The 22,758-nt window shown below is 50.7% G+C and overlaps 1 protein-coding gene and 1 long non-coding RNA gene across 5 annotated transcripts in view; one reads left to right on the top strand and one right to left on the bottom strand.

Moving 5' to 3' along the window:
* The window catches only part of LOC142891207 (uncharacterized), a 132,376-nt gene that overhangs the window by 11,942 nt on the left and 97,676 nt on the right, over positions 1-22,758 (top strand). The window lies entirely within an intron of this gene.
* Positions 1,622-22,269, bottom strand: pde9aa (phosphodiesterase 9aa). 4 transcript variants are annotated; one of them, XM_076030424.1, is made up of 18 exons: positions 21,771-22,269; positions 17,853-17,923; positions 17,424-17,501; positions 16,510-16,553; positions 14,828-14,882; positions 13,245-13,315; positions 11,693-11,777; positions 11,512-11,572; positions 10,924-10,998; positions 9,479-9,565; positions 9,169-9,273; positions 8,471-8,553; positions 7,876-8,032; positions 6,969-7,082; positions 6,783-6,887; positions 5,381-5,509; positions 2,129-2,224; positions 1,622-2,037 (listed from the first exon to the last, which is right to left on the bottom strand). In XM_076030424.1, exons 1-18 carry the CDS (start codon positions 21,831-21,833, stop codon positions 1,987-1,989), a joined length of 1,530 nt encoding a protein of 509 aa, XP_075886539.1. In that variant the 5' UTR covers positions 21,834-22,269; the 3' UTR covers positions 1,622-1,986. The 4 variants fall into 4 exon arrangements, with proteins under 4 accessions (XP_075886539.1, XP_075886538.1, XP_075886540.1 ...); XM_076030423.1 differs by lacking the exon at positions 10,924-10,998 and adding an exon at positions 10,714-10,788 and having other exon boundaries at positions 21,771-22,265; XM_076030425.1 differs by lacking the exon at positions 10,924-10,998 and having other exon boundaries at positions 21,771-22,267.

Here is a 22,758-nt window from a genome sequence, read left to right as displayed (position 1 = left end):
CCTTTTGTGTCTTGCCCTTCTTGTGCATGGAGTCAATGCTCGTCTTTTGGACAAGTGTCAGGTCAGCTGTCTTCCCCATGATTGTGTAGCCTACAGAACTAGACTGAGAGACCATTGAAAGGCCTTTGCATGTGTTTTGAGTTCATTAGCTGATTAGAGTGTGGCACCAGGGGGTCTTCAATATTGAACCTTTCCACAATATTCTAATTTTCTGAGATAGTGAATTTGGGTTTTTCATTAGTTGTCAGTTATAATCATCAAAATTAAAAGAAACACTTGAAATATTGTATCTATAATATACACATTTCACTTTTTAAATGGAATTACTGAAATAAATCAGCTTTTTCATGATATTCTAATTATATGACCAGCACCTGTAAATACTGTGGGGCTTCAAAGACACACACTGCCTGGCCCCCAAAAAAGTTGCCAACCCACACTCTAATATTTCTTTGGACCGCCTTTAGCTTTGATTGTGGCACAGTTTCGCTGTGGCATTGTTTCGATACGCTTCTGCAGTGTCAAAAGATTGATTTCCATCCAGTGTTGCATTAATTTTTCACCAAGATCTTGCATTGATGATGGTAGAGTCTGACTGCTGCGCTGCCGCCCATCAATGTGGAACAGGGTAAATCTGGGGGGTGGGGGGGGGGGGGGGGAATAAAATAAAAAGGCTTCAATTTGCTAGGGAGCATAGAGATTGGACTCTGAAGAAGGTCATGTGGTCTGATGAGTCCATGAGTCCAGATTTACCCTGTTCCAGAGTGATGGGCGAATCAGGGTAAGAAGAGAGGCAGGTGAAGTGATGCACCCAACATGCCTGGTGCCTACTGTACAAGCCTGTGGGGGCAGTGCTATGATCTGAGGTTGCTGCAGTTGGCCAGGTCTAGGTTCAGCAACAGTATGTGCTCAAAGAGGTCAGCTGACTACCTGAATATACTGAATGACCAGGTTATTCCATCAATGGAATTTTTTTCATCCCAGATCGTACGAGCATATTCCAAGATGACAATGCCAGGATTCATTGGGCTCAACTTGTGAAAGAGTGGTGGTTCAGGGAGCAGGAGACATCATTTCCACACATGGATCGGCCACCGCAGAGTCCAGACCTGAACCCCATTGAGAATCTTTGGGATGTGCGAGAGAAGGCTCTGCGCAGCGGTCAGACTCTGCCATCATCATTGCAAGATCTTGGTGAAACATTAATGCAACACCGGATGGAAATCAATCTTGTGACATTGCAGAAGCTCATTGAAACAATGCCACAGCGAATACATAATCAAAGCTCAAGGCGGTCCAACAAAATATTAGAGTGTGTGACCTTTTTTTTTGGAGGCAACTTTTTTTTGGGGGGCCAGGCAGTGTATTTTGTTGTAACTTTGTTTATTTTCAATTGACATTAAACCACCCGTTTTCTGCATATCCCTCGTGATATATTTTTTTCCTCCTATGAGGTGGGTCACCAAAACACTCCATCCATCTGCTCCTGCTCCGGCCCCCTCTGTCACACTTTAGAACCCATTGTGGCCCAGCGGGCGAAAAGTTTGACCACCCCTGGTCTAGATGGTGACACGCTTTGAAAAAAGACAAAGAGAGAAATCACTCCAGACCAGACAGGAAGTTGTCATCAAAGTAATACTTTTATGTCATAGGAATGAATAGTCACTAAAAATCTGTACAACCTGTAAAAAGAAAAAACCCAACACATTCCAAATAAAAAAAAGCCTCCCTAGTCATTGTTCACTGTCTGTGCTGTACAAACATCGAGTCGTAGCTTTGTCTCCGAGTCCGTCCAGCTTGCGGACCCCCAGGATCCCGCCGGCCGGGACCCGGTGGAACCTGGTGGGACCCGGTTGGCCCCGCCTCCTCGGAGCGGCCGAGGGCGCCACCCACTCGGCCCGCCGACCGATTGGACAACCTGTGACGTCACTGCGCTGCTCTACACACTCAGCACCTGCTGCTGCTGCTGCTGCTGCTGCTGCAGCTCTACTTCTTTTTCCCGCCCATCGTCAGGTTCTCGTTCTTGTTCTTCTGCACCTGGGCAGACGGATTGGAAAGGATCACAGCTGGTCGTCACAAAATGCTGGAATGAAGACGGTGGCACAAAAAAAAACAAATTGCCCCCTACCTCGTTCATGGCGTCGTCGATCTGCTTGAGCTCCTCGTAGCGATCCCGAGAATCCCTGAGCGGCTGGACCATGGCCTCCTCGATCTGAGGGAACAGCTGGGGACGCACGCGCGCACAAACACACACACATACAAACAACACCATCAGTCTGGTTTCAACACCCAGCTGCAGCTCACAATGCCGAGGGAGGATTAGAGGTGGGAAGTAACAAAGTAACAAAGTAGAAATACTTTGTATTGAAGTCAATTTTTCAAATATTTGTACTTTACTCAAGTATTTCCTTTTTTTTTACACAAATATTTGTACTTTCTACATTGGAAAAACATGCTTGCTGTTGATTTAGTGCTTGAAAGTCTTTAAAGGATACAACTTTTGTTCAAAGTCATTCAGTTATTATTGATTCTAGTTGTTGTTGCTTGAAGTAGAGCTATTTGAACTCTGCTGTTGCGTAGTTGAATATAAAAGTGAATAACATTTTTGAGACAGGAGACAGCGTGAAACCCACTGTGAGGACACTAAAAGTATGGCCAGAGGGAACAGACGCTGTACTCCAGGACCGGTTCAGAAACACAGACTGGAATATGTTCACCCACACAGACTTGAACCAGTACGCCTCATCTGTACTGGACCGCATCTCCACCACTATAAACAGCGTCACCACCCAGAAACGGGTCACTCTGTACCCCAACCAGAAGCCTTGGATGAACCGGGATGTCCGTCTCCTACTGAGGACCCGCAACACCGCCTTCAGGTCAGGGGATGCACAGACCTACAGTACAGCCAGGGCTGAGCTGAAGAGGGGCATCAAAAAGGCCAAACACCGCTACAAAGGGAAGGTAGAAGTACACTTCTCCAACTCCAACCCCCGACGTATGTGGCAAGGACTCCAGATCATCACAGACTACAGGACCACCAACCCCTCCCCCGCCTCCTCTGATGTCTCCTTCCAAAACAAGCTTAACAACTTTTATGCTCGTTTTGAGAGGGGGAACTTAACAACTGCAACCAAGGCAGATGGGACTCCAGACCTCCAACCGCTGACTCTCTCCCCCACCGATGTAGGAGCGGTGCTGAACAGCATTAAAGTACACAAGGCCGCGGGTCCTGATGGTATCCCTGGACGTGTTCTCAGAGCGTGTTCTGGGGAGCTGGCAGGAGTGCTGATGGGCATATTCAACCTGTCCTTAGCCCGCACTGTGGTACCGACCTGCTTCAAGTCCACCTCCATCGTCCCGATACCCAAAGACTCAAATTCATCACGCCTCAATGACTGCCACCCAGTAACCCTCACCCCCATCATCACAAAGTGCTTCAAGCGACTGGTCCTAGCACACCTCAAATCCTGCCCCCCACCCTGGATCCCCATCAATTTGCATATCGTCAGAACAGGAGCACAGGAGCACACTGTCCTCTCACAACTGGACAACAAGAACACCTACGCCAGAATGCTGTTCATAGACTTCAGTTCAGCATTCAATATCACCCCCATAAAACTCATCACAAAACTCACAGACCTTGGCATCAGTTCCCTCATGTGCAACTGGTTACTGGACTTCCTGACCAGCCGGTCCCAACATGTCCGGCTGGACAACCACTGTTCGTCTACCATCACCATAAACACCGGTGTACCACAAGGCTGTGTGATGAGTCCTTCCCTCTACTCCCTCCTCACCCATGACTGCAGACCTGTCGATGGTTCCGACACCATCATTAAGTTTGCAGATGACACCACGTTGATAGGCCTCATCAAAGACAGCGACGAGGCCGCCTACAGGGAGGAGGTAGACGGTTTCGCTGAGTGGTGCGACACCAACAACCTGCTGCTCAACACCAAGAAGACCAAGGAGCTCATCGTGGACTTCAGGAGGAACGCTGACCCACCTCCACCCATCTACATCAAGGGGACGTCGGTGGAACGTGTGAACAGCCTCAGGTTCCTGGGAGTCCACATCTCCGAGGATCTCACCTGGACGACCTGCTGCTCCAAGCTGGTCAAGAAGGCTCACCAGCGCCTCTTCTTCCTGAGGACTCTGAGGAAGAACCACCTGTCCTCAGACATTCTGGTGAACTTCTACCGCTGCACAATCGAGACCATCCTGACCAACTGCATCACAGTCTGGTATGGAAACTGCTCTGCCTTGAACCTGAAGGCGTTGCAGAGGGTGGTGAAGGCCGCCCAGCGCATCGCCAGAGCACCACTTCCTGCCATAGAGGACATCTACAGGAAGCAGTGTCTGAAAAGGGCTGAGAAGACTTCCGTCACCCAGCACACGGACTCTTCACCCTCCTGCCCTCTGGGAGGCGCTACAGGAGCCTCCGGACTAAGACCAGCAGGTACCGGAACAGCTTCTTCCCCACGGCTGTCACATTCCTGAACTCTGCCTCCTGACATCTGACATCTGTATAGCCAACTTAAAACCCACTGCACTAGTGTAAATACATCCATCATCCTTACCTATCATATACTTATATTTATAACATATTATATTTATCTGTCATATACTTATATTTATAGTCTGTTTATAGCCTTCATATTTATAACCATATGTTTAATCTGTTCATAGCCTGTACATAATTAAAGTGATAGCATATTCATAACAATGTTACATACTCGTGATATACCAATGTATATATTTCCTTCATACCGTGTACATTTGTAAAAATATTTAAACTTGCTAAGCACTTCTGGATGGATGCAAACTGCATTTTTGTTGCTCTTTATTTGTGACAATAAAGTTGAATTCTATTCTATTCCATCCTATTCTGTTCTATTATTTTAGAGTACCTCGGCTTTGGGGTCAGTGTTCAGTAGGTTTTCAGTCCAGAGGAAAATAAACATGACGAAAATAACATTGGCTATTGTTATTAACAGTATCAACACCCCATGATGTCTCACTGGTCAGAACTATTACTGTTTACAGTTTGGTTGGACTGCAGAAAAAAAAACAACTATGATATTTGAGAGTAGCAAAGCTGTTCAAAACGACCCAGATGCTCATCAAGACCTCTGACCTCTCTGGCCAGTTCAGTTCAGATTATTCTGTCACAACTTTTGACTTTTTGAAAAATGATCAAATAACATTCGCAAAAAAAAAAGAAAAAAGCCTAAACTTTTCACATTTCGGTGCATTTCAGAACCTGAACTTGTACTTTGTACTTTTACTTTTACAGTATTTACAGAAAACTGTAAATACTTCAGCAGCCTCTGGTGGAGGTGGGACAGGAAGTTGACTTTTTCTGGGTGGGACTGACCTTCATCACCGTCTCAAACATGGGGATGAGGACGAACTTGATGAAGCCGATCTGGGCGGTGGGCTTGGTGACCTTCTCCCGGTCCATGAATGGCGCCACAGGAAGTCCCTCAGCCTTCTCACGGTCGCTCTGAGGACGGGGGAGGGAGGGATGGAAGGAAGGGGGAGTTAAGAGAGAGAAACAACACCGCCGCTGCTGCCACCTGCTGGATGGAGGAGGAAGAGTATGAGGACAAGGAAGATGAGAAGGAGGAAGGTGGAGGAGGAAGAAAAGCATTAAGCTGCCCGCTGGCAGCCATCACAGGAGATGATAGGTTCATTCAGTCCTTCTCAAATAGTGGTGGTGGTGGTGAGGGCGTGGCCTGGGCGGCGCGTGTGTCCCCGGGAACATGCTTCTTCTTCTTTTTCTTCTTTTTTGCCATACGACAATAAAGCGTAATTGGACATCCACTACAATAGATGGCAGTGGCGCTCCTATTGTCAGAGTGTGCACAGGGAGCAGCTATTAGCTCCATGTGTTGGGTTTTTATGCACCGGGCATGCACACACACAGCATATAGCAGGAGATATGAAGTGGCTTATATATATGGGTTGCGCATTTTATATATTTAGTGCTCCTGAGTTAATGTTGGTGATCAATTTGGATTTATTACTATTTATCGATTTTATTTCATTTCATTTTTTTGCAGCTTTAAATAGTTCAATTAGTCGGTCAAAAATGTTTACAGTGTAAATAAGGATTTTTTTTTTAAATTCTAGGCAAACTGATGAACTTTTAATCTTTTACCACCCCACGCTCCCCCGGTCAACGAAGTAATGCTGTTATGACGCTAATGACGTTAGCGTAGCGCGATAGCGATAGTGCGTTCCTCCTCTTTCTCCCCCCTCCTCCCCGCAAAAAAACTTTGCCGGCATGTTAGCTTAGCGCAATGTTTATTTCATTTTCGTTTTGGCCTTCTTTTCTCTTCTATCATCTTGTGTGTATTTTGCCAGAAAAATGTAAAAAGTGTGGTCGCCACAGCAGTTGGATTAATCGTATTATACTGTTTAGTAGTGTTGTGAAAAATATCGATGTATTGATATTTTTCAATACTAAAAATTAAAAACGATAAACTGTGACTTCTCCGTAGTATCGATATATATCGGTACCACACCGAGGCAACGTGCGGCGCCGCCAACACACACACACACACACACACACACACACACACACACACACACACACACACTTCCGCGATTGCTAGTATTGAAAATCGTATGGAAAATCAATACCTTCCCAAAATCATATTGAAGTCTGAAATCCAGTATGGTGACAGCACGACTGTTTAGTAAGAAGAAGTAGAGGAGGGAGAGGAAGAGGAAGAGGAAGTGTGTGTGTGTGTGTGGGAGGGGGGGGGGACCACCTGCATGAAGTACTCCTCCAGCAGACAGTCCACCCAGGGCTCAGCCACCTCCATCGGCCGCACCTCGTTGGAGATGTCGCAGCACTTGATGAGGACCATCTTCAGCTGCGGGGGGGGGGGGGACATCTGAGTTAGCATGTTAGCGTCAAGCTGCTAGCTGTGCTCTCCGCTGCCGCCGCCACTCACACAGGTGACGTGCTCCTCGTCCGTGTAGTCAAAGTTGTCGACCTTCTGCTTGAAAGAGTCGAGGATCTCGCCGTGTCGCGCCATGTCAGTGGCCAAGATCAAAGTGATGGTTCCCTGGAGGAGAGTGGACGGAACAGGGTCACTGCGGTGGGAGGAGGAGGAGCAGGGGGGGAGAGTGGAGGAGGAGGAGGAGGAGCAGGGGGGGAGAGTGGAGGAGGACGGGGAGACGGAGGAGGAGGAGGAGGAGCAGGGGGGGAGAGTGGAGGAGGACGGGGAGACAGAGGAGGAGGAGGAGGGTGAAGGGGAAAAATAGGAGGTGGAGGTGGAGAAGGAGGAGGCGGAAGAGGACGGGGAGACAGAGGAGGAGGAGGAGGAGAATGAAGGGGAAAAATAGGAGGTGGAGGTGGAGAAGGAGGAGGAGGAGGAAGAGATGGAGGAGGACGGGGAGACAGAGGAGGAGAAGGATGAGGAGGAAGAGAAGGAGGAGGCTGAAGAGATGGAGGAGGACGGGGAGACAGAGGAGGAGGAGGGTGAAGGGGAAAAATAGGAGGTGGAGGAGGAGAAGGAGGAGGAGGCGGAAGAGATGGAGGAGGACGGGGAGACAGAGGAGGAGGAGGAGGATGAAGGGGGAAAATAGGAGGTGGAGGTGCAGAAGGAGAAGGTGACAGAAGCGGACGGTGAGACAGAGGAGGAGGAGGAGGATGAAGGAGGAAAATAGGAGGTGGAGGTGGTGGAGAAGGAGGAGGAGGCGGAAGAGATGGAGGAGGACAGGGAGACAGAGGAGAAGGACGAGGAGGATGAGGGCGAGCAAGAGAAAAAGGAGGTGGAGAAGGAGGAGGGGGAGGAGGAGAAGGAAAGGGAGGAGGAAGGAGAGAAGGAGGAGGAGCAGGAGGAGAGGGAGGTGCACCTGTCTGATCTGCTTGAAGGCCTCCTGGTCAAAGTTGGAGAAGATGTTGCAGTCTGGCTGCGAGAAGATCTGGAAGGCCACGGCACAGTGGTGGTTCTCCAGGGGAGAGATGTCATTGTAGCGCACCGCTAGCTCGGTGCGAGCATTGACCTGATAGCTGCAGGGGTGGGGGTGGGGGGGCGAGGGGGGTGCAAGGAAGTGGAGGAGGGGAAGGAGGAGAGGGAGGAGGAGGTAAGACATCACCAACACAGCTGCAGCTGCTGCTGTGAACGATGGCGTTCACTATGCAGTCTACTTAATGTATCCCACAATGCATTGCTGTAAGTAGTGCACAACTGATAGTCACCAGCCCAGCAATACACAGCATAGGAGGAATCTGATTGGCCAAGGTTTGAATGTGACAAGCGTAGGGCTTCGTCCAATCGGCTTCCAGACACAACATTTAGAATGTGAGAGCACGTGTGTATGTACGTGTGTGCGTGTGTGCGTGTGTGTGCGTGTGTGCGTGTGCGTGTGCGTGTGTGCGTGTGTGCGTGTGTGTGTGTGTGTGTGCGTGTGTGTGTGTGTGTGCGTGTGTGTGTGTGCGCGCTCCTACGTGTTGTTGAAGCCGGGGTGGTCGAGGTCGTGACACACAGCGGCTGTCATGAGGATCAGGACGTCAACTTGAGTGAACTTCTCCTGACACACAACAACAACAACATCATTGAGATTGAGAGGCTTCATTATAAAGTGTGCAAGTCTTCTGCTTGCAGCACGCTGCCCCTTCCCAACTGCCCACCTCTGGACATGACATGAGGAGGGAGAGAAGGTGGGAGATGGTGAGGGTGAGGAGGGGGATGGCGAGGATGAGAGGGTGGGGGGGCGATGAGGAGGGGGGAGAAGGAGGGGGATGGGGAGGGTGAGGAGGTGGCGGATGGGGGCGGGGGAGGAGAATGAGGACAAGGAGGAGGAGGAGGACGAGGAGCAGGAGGAGGAGGAGGGTTCATGTGCAATGTGCGCTAGCACGGCACTCTCAGGTGCTAACGGCTAGCACCTGAGGCCGTTAGCGGGAAAGGAAAGGGCTCTCATGAGGCTCTGCCACTCTTTGAGGCTGTGGGTCCGGAGGCGCTGGCGCGTTGCGACGCTGAACATCGACGCCGTGACATTTGAGCGTGTCAAACACGCGTGACCTTTACAGGGCGACAAAAGAAACAAAACACACACACACACACACACACACACACACACACACACACACACACACACACACACACACACACACACACACACACACACACACACACACCCCGTTACCTGCAGGCTGCACAGGCAGATCATGCTGTACATCATCTGGGTGACGCAGAAGCAGTGGCGAAAGTTATGGAAGGGGTTGTTCTTGTAGTTGTCATGGATACACAACTGCAGGGGGGGAGGGGGAGAGAAGAGGAGGAGGAGGAGGAGCCGTGTTCACCACTTGGATGTCTTATTATAAAAACAAAACAAAAACTGGATACCGGACTGCCAATGTGGCCGAGTCGGCGACCCCGCCCCCAACCCTGCCCCCAACCCCACCCCACCACCACCCCGCCCCATGCAGGGAGGATTGTGGGAGAGCGCCACCTACCAGCCACCTCTTGAGGGTGATGGGGTTGATGTTGAAGTCCTTGACCAGGCCCAGGTCGTGGTACATGTGCTCCAGGCAGCTCAGCATCTGCAGCAGGCAGCAGGCCACACGCACACTCAGCACAACTGTTGCCTCGTTCATCAAACCTCAACAAGTCCACTCAGTAGAATCAGCTCAGAATCTAAAGAGGACTGCTTCCCATTCACAGCTGATTTCACACCGGGCCTTTCCACAGCACAGCCTGGAAGCAGTACTGCTGAGAACCACGAGGGGCAGTATTGAGCAAGTTGGAGGGCAAACGGCAAAGAAGAAGAAGAGGAAGAAGAAGAGGAAGAAGAAGAAGAAGAAGAAGAAGTAGAAGAGGAGGAAGAAGGAGAAGAAGAAGAAGAGGAGGAAGAAGGAGAAGAAGGAGAAGAAGGAGAAGAAGAAGAAGGAGAAGAAGAAACTGCTACTTTCAAGAGTAGGTACACCCAAAAAACACTTTTCTTCTGTTGAAGAGAGGCGTCCCCGAAATGTACGGGACAAAGGGAAGTGCGTCCCCTATCAGTTCATCACGGGACAGGTTTTTTAGTTGCCAAATATGAGACAATCGCGTATTTTACGGGAGTAGACCACAGAGGGAAATCAAATGAGGTTTTGCCATTTTCCCTAAAAAAAACGGGACAAATTGTGTCCCGGGAGAGATTTTATTCTTCCCGGGACAGGTGGTGAAAAAAGAGAACAATTCTGGGAAAAACAGGACAGGTGGCAACACTAGAGAGCACGCTATCACGCTACGCTAACGTGTCATCGAAGTTACGCGCCGGCAAAGTATCATTGATTCGTCCGTTGTTTTGTTGATTTATGACTGGCTTCACGCGGGCCGGACTCAGACACGCAGCGGGCCACATACTTTGTGTGCGTAGCGCATTTTTCAAACGTCCGAGCCAGAAACTGTCAGGTGGGCAGTGTGAGTGAGAGCAGCGCTGCCTGGTGGACTGACCGTCCACACCAACAGGTGCACAAAGGGAAGCGCAGCGCGGTGTTTCCGAGCCGCGCCGACGTCGCGCCGCGATTGGCCGCAGCCAATCACTGAGCTCGAAATCGTTTGAAACCAGGAGACGGTACTTTTTTTTAATCGCGCGACACTCAGCGCGTCCTCGGGGGATCACGGGAGCGGCTGCTCCTGCTGGTGGTGAAGGTTACCGTGTGACACTGATCTGAGGGAAGAGGACCAATCAGGACGCGAGTCTCACCTCGTTGGGCTCCCACTGCCAAGCATCGAATGTGGGCAACCTAAGAGCTTCTACTGTCTCCTGAGACAAATGGTACTACACACACACACACACACACACAGGGAGGGAGGGAGGGAGGGGGGGGGGGGAGAGAGGGTAGGGGGGGGGGGTGACAGAGAGGGGGAGAGGGGTGCGGGTGAGATGGGTCAGCGGGAGGCGTCATGGTCTCACCTCGTTAGCCTCCCACAGCCACACGTCGAAGGAGGGCTTTTTCAGGGCGTCTATGGTCTGTTGTGACAGCATGTACTGCAGGGAGGAGCTGGCAGTTAACACACACACACACACACACACACACACACACACACACACACACACACAGCAGCACTGCACTCTTGTTGCTGACTTGAGCAGTTTGTCCTTCCACGCTGAGGGGGGCGCCACCTGTTCCTGACTGCACCTACACCACAGTTCAACTCACCTGTCCGACTCACCACATGTGCTTCTGTGTAGGTGAATGTTATTCGACACTTTTTTTTTTTGTTGTTGTTGTTGTTGTTTTTTTGTTTTTTTTTAACAAAAAACAAAAACAAAAGTGTCCTGAAAGTGTTTCAAATGCCCTGAATCTTGCCGCTAGTGAGACCCATCAATGCTAGGCTAATGAATGCTAACGCTAAGTGGATAAACACTTAGAAGACATTTTTGGACAATACATTTTTTTTTTATGATCAATGCTTTACCAGCGATGGCCTGAAAGCAGAGCTCGCTGTCACATGACCAGGAGGCATGGCCTGGAGCAGCGAAGGAGGGGGTGGGGCTTACCTTAGGGTAGGAGGGGACGTCTCTGCGCGGCGTCAATTTCTTGTTGTCCTCCAGGAAGTTGCTGAAAGTGGGAAAAAAAAGAAAAAAGAAACAACAGCACTTAAGCTCTGATAGCACGCTTAGCGCCGGGCTAACGCACGCTAGCTCGTGGCGGGTTTCGGTGTTGTCGCTGCGCGCGCACCTGTTGTTCCGGGACACCATCTCCTCGCGCAGCTTCTTGATGTCGTTGCGACATTTCTCGATCTCCACCACCTTCATCCCCTCCACTGCAGGAAACACGAAACCAAGCTGAGGCTAACGCAGCGACGGCAAAAAGAAAAAAAAGCTAACGCGATCGCATTTAGAGGCACTGGCTAGCTAGCTAGCTAGGTGGAGCCCTGGAACTTTGTGCAACACTAACATTGCACACAGTCCGAGGCTGAGGCAGAAGCTTTGAGGTGCTGAAGGTCCTTCAGCCACAGTGACATCCTGGAGTTTTGCTGCCGACGTCGGACTGTCAGGGAGGGAAGGTCGCTGTACCCCCCCGCCGCCCCCCGCCCCCTTTCCCTCCCCGCGCTGTCCTCCAACACCCAGACACACACACACACACACACAGCGGCGCCCACTGGAACAGGTGACCATGGCGACTGGCGCCGATGAGGGTCTGTGTGGGCGCCACGCCGTTGCCGCAGCAACCAGGTATCCAGGCAGCGGCGGTGCGTCAGAGCTGAAGATCCCCGGCAGCTCCTCGCTCCCCCGCTCACTCGCTCGCTCTTCGCAGGCTTCCTCGCGTTCTGCACAAAACTTTTGCATTGGCTCAGCGGCTTAGTGTCGGCAGCAGGAGGTGGGATTTATTAAAAAAAAAAAAAAAAAAAAAAAAAGGCATGAGGCCACGCCCCCAGCTGTCCATGTTAGCGCACTAGCCCGGCTAGCTATAAAAGGCTAAGAGAAAAGGGGGTCGATCATCTGGACAGTTGGATCTTCTTCTTCGTCTTCCTCTTCTTCTTCACTGTCAGCTAAAGTCACCTGACAACCTCAACCAATCAGAGAGGCTTCCCCCCCTGCCTACTCAGTCACAGCAGATTAAATGTTCCCGCCGGTCACGATGCTCCAACACGGACCGCTCGTTATATCAATAATAATAATCATGATAATAAGATAATCGTGACAATACGTCCGTCAGCTGAGAGCTTTTACTGCCGCCGTTTATCAGCAGCAGCTTGAGACGGCGAGTTCCCGGAAAGATAACGGTTCCAGACACATGGAAGAGGGGGGCGGGCCAGGGGAGGGGGCAATGACCTCGGCCGGGGGCGGGGGGAGAGGGAGTGGCCTCATCTAACCACGCCTGCAGATCAAAGAGTGACCGAAGATGGAGCACGAGTCGAAAGTCAGAAGTGCCCCGCACCACCGGGGGGCGCCAGAGAGCCGCAGCAGCAGCAGCAGCAGCAGCAGCAGCAGCAGCAGCAGCAGCAGCAGCAGCCATTACTGGAGCCTCCGGAGGACATGCAGAAAGCAGCAGGGGGCGCTGCAGAAGTTCCCTTTTTCTGTTAGCATTGCTGCTAGCCGCACTGGCTTGTGACATTAGCTCGTAACATTAGCTCGTGACGACAACACACAACGTTGCGACGACGAGTTGGAGTTCCCGTCAGTATGGAATGGAGAGGGGGGGGCGGGGGGGGCACAGTGGTTCTAGTCACATGAATAAATGTCAAGTGAGCCAATCAAGGGGCAGCTGGGCCGGGGGGTTGACTTACGCTCCACCCTCTTCTCCAGCATGGCGAGGCGGTTGGTGACCTCGGCCTTCAGCTCGTTGATCTTGAACGCCCTGTGGTGACGGAGACAGAGAGAGAGAAGAGGGTTTGGTGAGCACTGTGAGCCCAGCTGCAGTGACAGCAGTGGCGGCAGTTACACAACTGTGTTGTCAACACGTCTAGCGGTCTGATGTGTGTCTGACGTGGAGGTCTGCAAGACAACAACACAACAAAATACTACAACAACACAAGACTACACTGCAACAACACAAGACTACACTACACTACACTACACTGCACTACATTACATTACACTACACTGCACTACACTATACATCACTACACTACATACCACTAAACTACACTAAACTGCACTGCACTGCACTGTACTGCACTGCACTACACTACACTGCACAAAGATGTACTGCACTACACTACACTACATAACACTACATTACACCACACTGCATTGCACTACACTACACTGCACTACACTGCATTACACTTCACTGCACTACCCTACATTACACTACATTGCACTGCACTACACTGCATTACACTGCACTGCACTACACTACACTACACTACACTAAACTGCACTGAACTGCACTGCACTGCACCACATAACACTGCATTGCACTACACTGCACTACATTAAACTACATTGCACTACACTACACTACATTACACTACACTACATTACATTACACAAGTTTACACACTACAATACACTACACTGTGCAACATTACACAGCACGACACTACAACACACTACAGTACACAAGACCACACTACGAAACACTACACTACACTACGCAACATTACACAACACTACACGACACAACAGAGTTGGTTGATGATGGAAGGGTTGGCGGTTCAAATCCCCGCTCCAAATTGCCCACATCCTGAAGTGTCCTTCGGCAAAGACACTGAACCCTACATTGCTCCGCATGGGGCGAGGCAGCGCCTTGCATGGCAGCGCCACCCAGTGGTGTATGAATGTGTGTGAACGGGTGCATGAGAGGCCAATGCAAAGCGTGAAGGTGCTGAAAAAGCACTACACAAGTGCCGTCCATTCACACGACACAACTCTCCTGTGTGATCATACACAGGCCCAACAAGTGGAGTCCTGCAGTGACAGCAGGGGGCGCTGTGTCAGCGGCGGTGGACCGTGAATGGCTGCTGTGGAAGGCGACAGGCTAGCAGCTAACGGACAACCCGCCTCCTCGCGCGACGACGACCGGCAGCGGCGGCGGCAAACAGGAAGTGAGGTCAACGTTGCCGAAGGGAGCCAGCAACTTTACTTGGCCGGTGTCCAACAGCAGACGCACAACAGACCGACAGACGCACAACAATCAGCCCCTGTCGCTGCCCGTCAAATTTGCGTTGTCGCACAATCAGCCGATTACACAATCGCCAGCGCTTAAAGTGTGTCGCCAGGTGTTGTCGCCTTTGGACTCTTTAGTGTGTGTGTGAAGTCACCCACTTTACCGCACACACACACACACACACACACACACACACACACACACACACACACACACACACACACACACACACACGAACACAACAGCCGAGCTGCTTACCTTGAAAACTGCTCTGCGACCTGCGTCAGTACATTCTGAAAGAGTTCCTCTTTATCTGTGGAGAGATCACAGTGCGCGCACACACACACACACACACACACACACACACACACACACACACACACACACACACATATACACACACACACACACACACATACACTGTGGTAAACAACTGCAGGCTTCATTAGGATACAAAAGCGTTTTAAGTGCTACACATTCCTCTTTCTCACACACACGCACGCACGCACGCACGCACACACGCACACATACAGATACATACATACATGAAGACACACAAAGGCTCTGTAAGCCAACCAGAGAACTGGGTGCATCGGCAGCAGCAGATGGGCGAGCGACGGCCAACGGTGAGGGAGACACTGATGTCTCCCAGCGTCGAGCGGCTTCTCCTCACAACAGGGAAGCCGGCCGAGCGCTCTGATTGGCCGCCGGCTGAGTGTGTGTTGTGGGCAAAGTTCAGCAGGGCTTTGGCCGGCCAATAAACCAGCAGGAAGTGTGAAAAAAACAAAGTGGGGGAGGGGGAGGGGAGGGAGAGGGAGGGGTGGAAGGCTGGGCACCACACACTCCAGGCAGGGGTCGGAGGTCACGGCACACATTCCTCTCTGTGGACTAATTTAGTCGCCGCCACCGGGCACAGGAAGTGACTTCACGACACAGCGCGAGGCTCGGCCTGTCGGCCGCGGACCGAGACCTCCGCCCTGACCCCTTGACCCCTTGACCCCCGCGCCAGGAGCCCCCCGAAGGCCAATCAACGTCCTTCTCGCACGGTTCTATTCCCCTCGACTTGACTGGCCGACTCGCTGCCAGCTCGGCCAATCAGCAGCTGTGACACTGACCACAACGGCGGCCACTGCTGCCTTCACGCCGCTCGTTAAGACTCGTTAAGATTCAGTAAGAAACGGCAGCTTTCACAGCGGTTTACCAGGTGTGTGTGTGTGTGTGTGTGTGTGTGTGTGTGTGTGTGCGTGCGTGTGTGTGTGCACGACAAAGGGAGATTTCATCACATCCACGCCGGCGTCTGATCTGGTGGAAGCTTGATGGAACGACGCCTCCCTATTGGTCAGCAGCTGCTGCTTCTACCGCTGCTAGCAGGAGGGAACTGCAGCTGCAGCAGCAGTGCCTCCTGCTGGCCAAGCTTTGCAGCAGACTTCGCTCGGCTGCCGTCTAGACCAGACGTGGGGAAAGTACGGCCCGCGGGCCACATCCGGCCTGCTTCACGTCTCAGTCCGGCCCACGTGAAGCAAGTCACAAAACCGACAAAACAACGGAAAAATCGACGACACGTTAGCGTAGCACGATAGCGTAGCGCGATAGCGTGCCCCCAGTCAACGAAGTAATGCCGGGGGAGCACCCCCCCCAACAAGCACTGCCCCACTCCCTCCGACACTTTGCCGGCACGTTAGCGTAGCGCGATAGCCCCTCCCCCCAGTCAATGAACGTGAGCTCTGCGGTCCGTCCATCTGTTCTGGCCCCCGTAGTGAAGAGTCTGGACAACCCTGGTCTAGATACTAGCACATCGCTAGTAATCGGTCGCTACAGCAACCACGAGGGACAGTGGGTGTACGTGTGTGTGTGTGTGTGTGTGTGTGTGTGTGTGTGTGTGTGTGTGTGTGTGTGTGTAGGTGTGTGCGTGTGTGTGTAGGTGTTTTGTCGTCGCTCACCGGCCAGCTGTCCTCCTGTCATCGGCACCACTCTGTACGGTGACCTCGAACACAAAAAACACACAGGTTAGTTTGGAGATCAGAGGAGGTGCCCACACCGCGATGCTAAGTCAGCGGGCATCTGTGTGTGTGTGTGTGCGTGTGTGTGTGTCTGTTGTTTTTAACGGCCGCACTTCCTGTCACAGGGTCAAGTCTTCAGACAGACTCCACTCTCTATTAGCTTAGCATTAAAACAAAGGTTAAGGCTGTGCACAGCTACAGTAGCTCGCTGTTTGCACAGCCTTAGCCTCTGCTTTAATGCTAGGTAAGGCTATGGAAGCAGCTAGCAGAAATGCTCAAACTCAATGTGTGTGTGTGTGTGTGTGTGTGTTCCTACTGGACATTATTTATCTCAGGGTTGTGATGAAAACTTGGACTCTGCCAGCAGATCAAACACACCTGCCGGGACATTCTTTGCTATAAAAATAGCCGAATGCGTCTTTAAACGCGGTGGACACCGCCGGTGCCGCAGCAGGATCAGATCCTTCAGAGCCTTTATTGACGCCACGTATCTTCTATTTATGTCTTTATTAGCGCTTTGTTCCCCTTAATCAATTTCTGAGCAGCCTTGACCTTTGACCGCAGCTCAGATACGACCAGCCGAGAAGAACTTTTTTAAGAATCTCAAATCTGACACACACGCACTAATTGCGGGTTAATAATTGTCGTCTTATGTACAACTAATATCTGTATGTGACACTTCCTCACTTCCTGTTCCATACGTCGTTCTAGCCGTCTGATTGGTCGAGAGCCGTCCTGATGATTCTATTATTCTCTGTCTGGATTAAAACCCCAGCCAACAGGAAGTGGAGGGCAGTTGGTGGGGTTGGGAGGGAGAGGGGGGGGGCACGGGGTGGAGGAAGTTGTCGGGTTACCTCTCAGTGTTGTGGGGCATAGTAGGGTCGATGGACACCATGGCTCCGCTCGAGTCCAGCAGGGACAGGTTGGTGTTCCTGCAGCACCAAAACAAACCCACCTTCACAACTGGGAAAAAAAAACAACAACAAAAAAAACCCGCCAATGATGCTAACGATGCTAACAATGCTAACGGCAACAGGCAGGACGGATCTTACACATGTAGGGAGAAACCTGTTCTCACCTCCTGCTGCTGTTTACACACACACACACACACACACACACACACACACACACACACACACAACTGAACTTCCCACTCATAAAAAAGGACAGGACGGGACACTGTTTCATTATGGATTATATAGCATCATAACAATAAAGCCAGGGGCCGCCGGAGGGAGTCACGTGACCTCTGAAACAACACTGGTCGTGGTGTGTGAACATACCGCGGGGCGCCGAGCGCCGTGCAGAAGAGGTCCTTGATGTCACATGGGCTGCAGAACCGACTGAACACCACCTGCACAACAACAGCAACGACAACAACAACAACAACAATACATATAACAATAGTTTGTGATTTCTTCGTTTTAAAGAGTGCAACACCTTAAGTTACTAATCACAACACCGGTGAAACTGCAGCACAAAGATTGCCAGCTAGCATCGGGTAGCATCAGTTGGCATCGCTAGCTAGGATCAGCTAGCAGTTCACCTGGGATTAAGGGGGAGTGGAAAGTTTCTCCTCTCTGCGGGAAATGCTAAGATAGCCGTCGCTAGGTTGCTACAACTTCAGAGGCTTTAAGACAGGGGTGTCAAACTCAAATTTGAAAAACTCTTTAAAATAAATATAACGTCATTAAAAATCCAGTTTTTTTCAACAGGCTTTTCCATGGGCTAATAATACATTTGAAAATAAAATGACAACAACAAACCAATAAAGTAATGATAATACCCTTCAATGAAAATCCTGCCATGTTTGACGAGCCACTGTACCAACAGAGCATAAAAAAATTGCCCACCGCTGCCTTAAGAGGACTTAGGACCCCCGCACACTTCCTGAAAGAACAACGAACTACGACTCTGCCTCCACAGCCTAGCCAGCCCAGTCCAGTCGCTAAACCAGTCGCTGCTGCTGCTGCTGCTGCCAAACTAAAAAAAAAAAAAAAGGTGGCAATATCAACAGAAGCTGACCAATGAACCCAGAAAATTCCTTGAATTATTTATTTTTTGCAATTATACAATTTTAGTAGAATTATTAAGGATGGAATTATGAAATTAAAAAGATGTTGGCATATTGTGCTGTTTGCGCTGAATCATTTTGAATAACTTTTAGTCTAACTGAAAGATGGCCTTCACACCTGTGATGGCGAACTCTTGATTGGGTTGGCACTACGATAAACTTTTGTTGATGACGTAATTACGTGCCCAACGCACTTGCTGCTGGTAGCCGGCAGCTCAATAACAAGCACGGGGCTGATAACACAGCCACTGTGCTCGAGAATCCATCGTGCATTGTGTGCAAAGTGAAAATAAACACCGCGGAAACGATTTGCAAACATCCTGTTTTACTTTTTATTGATTTTCTTTTGGGTCGGCGCACCGGGATGTTGAGGCAGGAAACGCAAATATGTTAGCCAACTTTTACTGGCACAACTCCCGAGTCAATGTTAGCATGGAGATTTTCAGGCTTTGTGTTGTAAAGTTACTCGAAGCAGACGTTGAACTCTGTCGTTTATCCACACCGTCTTTTCAAGAGCGATCTTTCTTTCTGTTCTCTGTGGTGCTTGTTTTTAGCTAGCTGCTGCTTCTGCAAACACAGCGTGCTTCTGGTGTTCGTCTTCTTCTCCTCCCACCTTCACGGAGTAAACTTGCGGCGCCACACCAGGCTGGGCATAGGTACTACATAATTTTCAGTCAAGGGATTTTTTTATTTTTTTTTAAATATTTTTTTTTAAATATGGCTTCGTGTAAAAGCGTTTGTTTTTTTTCGACTGCGGTTTCAAAAAATAATCCCAAAGCATGGAGTTGAATTCTTTTATATTTTTTATCGTCACTTTTATCGTTATCACGATAAATGCCAGAAATTATCGTTGATAAAACTTTTAGTCCATATCGCCCATCCCTAGTTGGCGCTTGCGTTAGTGTGGTTACTTTCAGCTCATTCCAGGTGCTGCCGTTGTTTGGAGGGAGATTTCGGGAGATTTCAGGAAATTAATCCTCAGCTGCAGGTAGAAGGGTTGAGTTAGGGCAACTGGACTTGTTCTTGTGGTATCTTGAAGATGTTTCGCCTCGCATTCAAAAGGCTTCTTCAGTTCTAAAACCAGGAGGTTGGAGAGTCCCGGGAATTTCACCACCAGGAGTTGTCCGTCCTGACCCGGATGACTGAGAACCGTCACAGACAATCCTCAGGTAATTCCACAAACAAATTCCAGTATTTTAACTTGAGATTTAACACGGGGGGGAACCGACACGTCTGAGGGGACGTGGTGGTGAGGGGCTCGGGGTGGGAGTGGGGGGGGGGGTGTCGAGAGGGCGGAGCCACCAGGGAATGTTTGGAGTTTTTCTTTATCCTGGCTCTGCCCTTTCTGATCCACAGACGAGGAGGAGCAGAGAGAGAGAGAGAGAGAGAGAGAGCAGATGACCCACTTTGATAACGACGGTCACATCGATGATCAACAAGAAGCCGGGGCCAGGGGTCAAAGGTCAGAGTTCAGGCTGACAGCCTCCATCAATTTCGCCTTTATTTACCTTTTTTTTTCACGAGCTCGTCACAGAACTCGTAAGGAGGCGGCGGCGGCGGTGCGTGTTTCTGGCCCAGGAAGGGGGCACCGTGGAGTGCAATGAGGTGAATAAACAGCATGAACAAACGAGCGCGATCCTCGTCAGCCGTCAGGGTTGCACTGCGGTCTGGAGAGCTTTGAATCTCCATAACAAAGGCTCGACTGGCACTCCGCCGCAGCGACTCCCCCTGCCGATGCCTCAGCGGGCGCCACGGCCGGCGTTGTCATGCAAAACAGGAGGAGCCGAGGAGCTTCGCAATCAGTCTGGGGAGGTGTCGGGGGGGGGGGCAGCCGTGTGACTCTCGAGGGGAGCGCTAACGGGAGGGGGCGGGGCTTTGGTGTGAATGAGCCAATAAAGGAGGGGAGCTCGTTAACAGGGCCGTTTTTACGGGGGGAAAAACGGAGCCGCAGCTCCAGCAGCTCCAGGGTCCTTGGCCGCAAGGGTCAAAGGTCAGGCAAACACTTGGAGCCGACTGACCCCCCCCCCCCACCCGCCGACGTTACATTATTTTCGCTCAACCACGAAACAACCAAACTGGTGGAACATCCAGACCTTCGTCCTCCTCCTGCAGGCTCGAACCAGCTGGGGGGTGGGTCGGCCTGACCCACAACTTTCTGTTTCTGTGACCTACAAACAGTCATCCACTGTACTGTGTGTGTGTGTTTGTGTGTCGGTCAGAGCCTGGGTTACTCTTCAACCTCACCGTGTTCGGAAGAGAATCAGCCGAGCGGAAAACAGACCTGCGCGTGCACGCACACACACACACACACGCACGCACGCACGCGCACGTACGCACACACACAGCTAACAGTGGTCACTAACAAAATGTTCCCGTTTGTGAAAATTTTATCGCAACTTTATGAGATTTTATGGCTCTCGTTCAAGTCACAGCGGCTGCCGTCCACGGCTCGGTACAGAGGCCCAGGGAGGACACACAAAAACACTCGACTGGATGCAACAGTTTTGTCCTCTGGGGTCGTGACCTCTCAGGGTGTCAGCGAGTCCTTTGCGTTGTTTTGTCACCAAGTGTTTTGAAGTTTCCCCAACGCTGTTCTCACTCAACTGGCCCCAGAGGAACCTTCTCTGGAGGAACCGAGGAACCAGTCATCTACGGAAAGCCGGAAAGGCCAAATTTAGCTGCCAAACGGCACACACCCCAAGCCTGGACAGCGAGAGCCAGACTACGGCTACTAACTCTTGCCGCTAGTGAAACATTAGCGTGAATCTAACTCACCCTGCGGCGTTTATTGTCAAGTGACAACTGAGTGAGTGTCTGGCACGTTCTAAGAAGAAGAAGGAGAAGAGTTGGGAACCTGCATCATGTTTGAGTTTCATCTCAAGCTGCTTAAGTCAACTCATCTTGGTGACATTCTTAAAAAGATATTTCACCCTAAATAATTGGGAGAAATTTCACCAATTATTATTATTATTATTATTACTATTATTATTGTTGGTATTATTATTATTATTATTATTATTATTATTATTATTATTATTATTATTATTATTATTATTCAACAAGTTACTTGAGAACTTTCCCTCTGGTGCTTTAATGAGTCCAGGCTGCTGTGCTGGTTCTTTCCTACCTTCTGAATCCTGCCGTCCACGTCCAGGTAGATGACCCGGTAGGACGACGAGGCGGAGCCCATGGCTCTGCTCGGCTCGGCTCGGCTCCCCGGCGGTCGGCACGACTGTGTGCGGGGCTCCCGCTGTGGGGCTGCGGGGCTCCGCAGGGGAAGAGGAGGTGGCGGCGGTGGTGGTGTTGGTTGGGGCTCCTGCTGCCGTCAGCGGCGCAGCCACATGATCCCACCTGTCGGTCGGCTGCCCACCTGTCCGTCCGTCCGTCCGTGCCGCTCCTTCCACGGTCCTCACGCTGCTCTGTCACCGCGCAACAGCGCCGCAGCATCTCATAAAAGGTCGAGCACGCGCGACCCCCCGCCCGCTTCCTTACCGCCGGGTCGGCGCGCGCGCGCGCGCCCACGCACGGGCACAAGCGCAGGCGCGCTCTCCGTCCGTGACACACTGACGCGACTCACACGCGCGCACAAACGCACGCCCCGGTCGCGTGCGAGTGTGTGATCGTGCCACCAATCACAGACAAGCCTGTGGCGTCACAGGACGTATTTTTCTTTTCTTTTTTTTTGTTGGAGCTTCAAGCCTGGAACGCGGTAATCAACCACAGAATTTCTTTGATGTCGCTAAAATTAGGTTTGACTCTAATGTCAAAGAATAACTCAACTCATTTAACATTACAATAACAACAGAAAAAAATAAATAAATGTTAGCTAGAGGTGGCAAGAGAGCTAGTTTTTGGCACAGGAACAGGAAGTAACAGTAATAACAGTGACAGACGTGAATTTTTCTTGGGGACAACAAACTATCTATCTATGTATCTATCTATGTATCTACCTATCTATCTACCTACCTACCTATCTATCTCTCAGGCTAAGGTTAACTTGTACAAGCAGATGTCAGCATGCTGTGGCAACTATTGTTGACATGCTCATTTTGACACGCGGGTAATCCAACTGTTTTGATTGCTGTTAGTGTTGTTAGCTTTCGTGGACGTCAGTC

Source organism: Nelusetta ayraudi, unplaced genomic scaffold (assembly GCF_046127955.1).
Source record: "Nelusetta ayraudi isolate G7.1 ecotype Tasmania unplaced genomic scaffold, CSIRO-AGI_Nayr_v1 ptg000028l, whole genome shotgun sequence".
NCBI lineage: Eukaryota > Metazoa > Chordata > Actinopteri > Tetraodontiformes > Monacanthidae > Nelusetta > Nelusetta ayraudi.
This window is presented reverse-complemented; position numbering and strand designations above follow the sequence as displayed.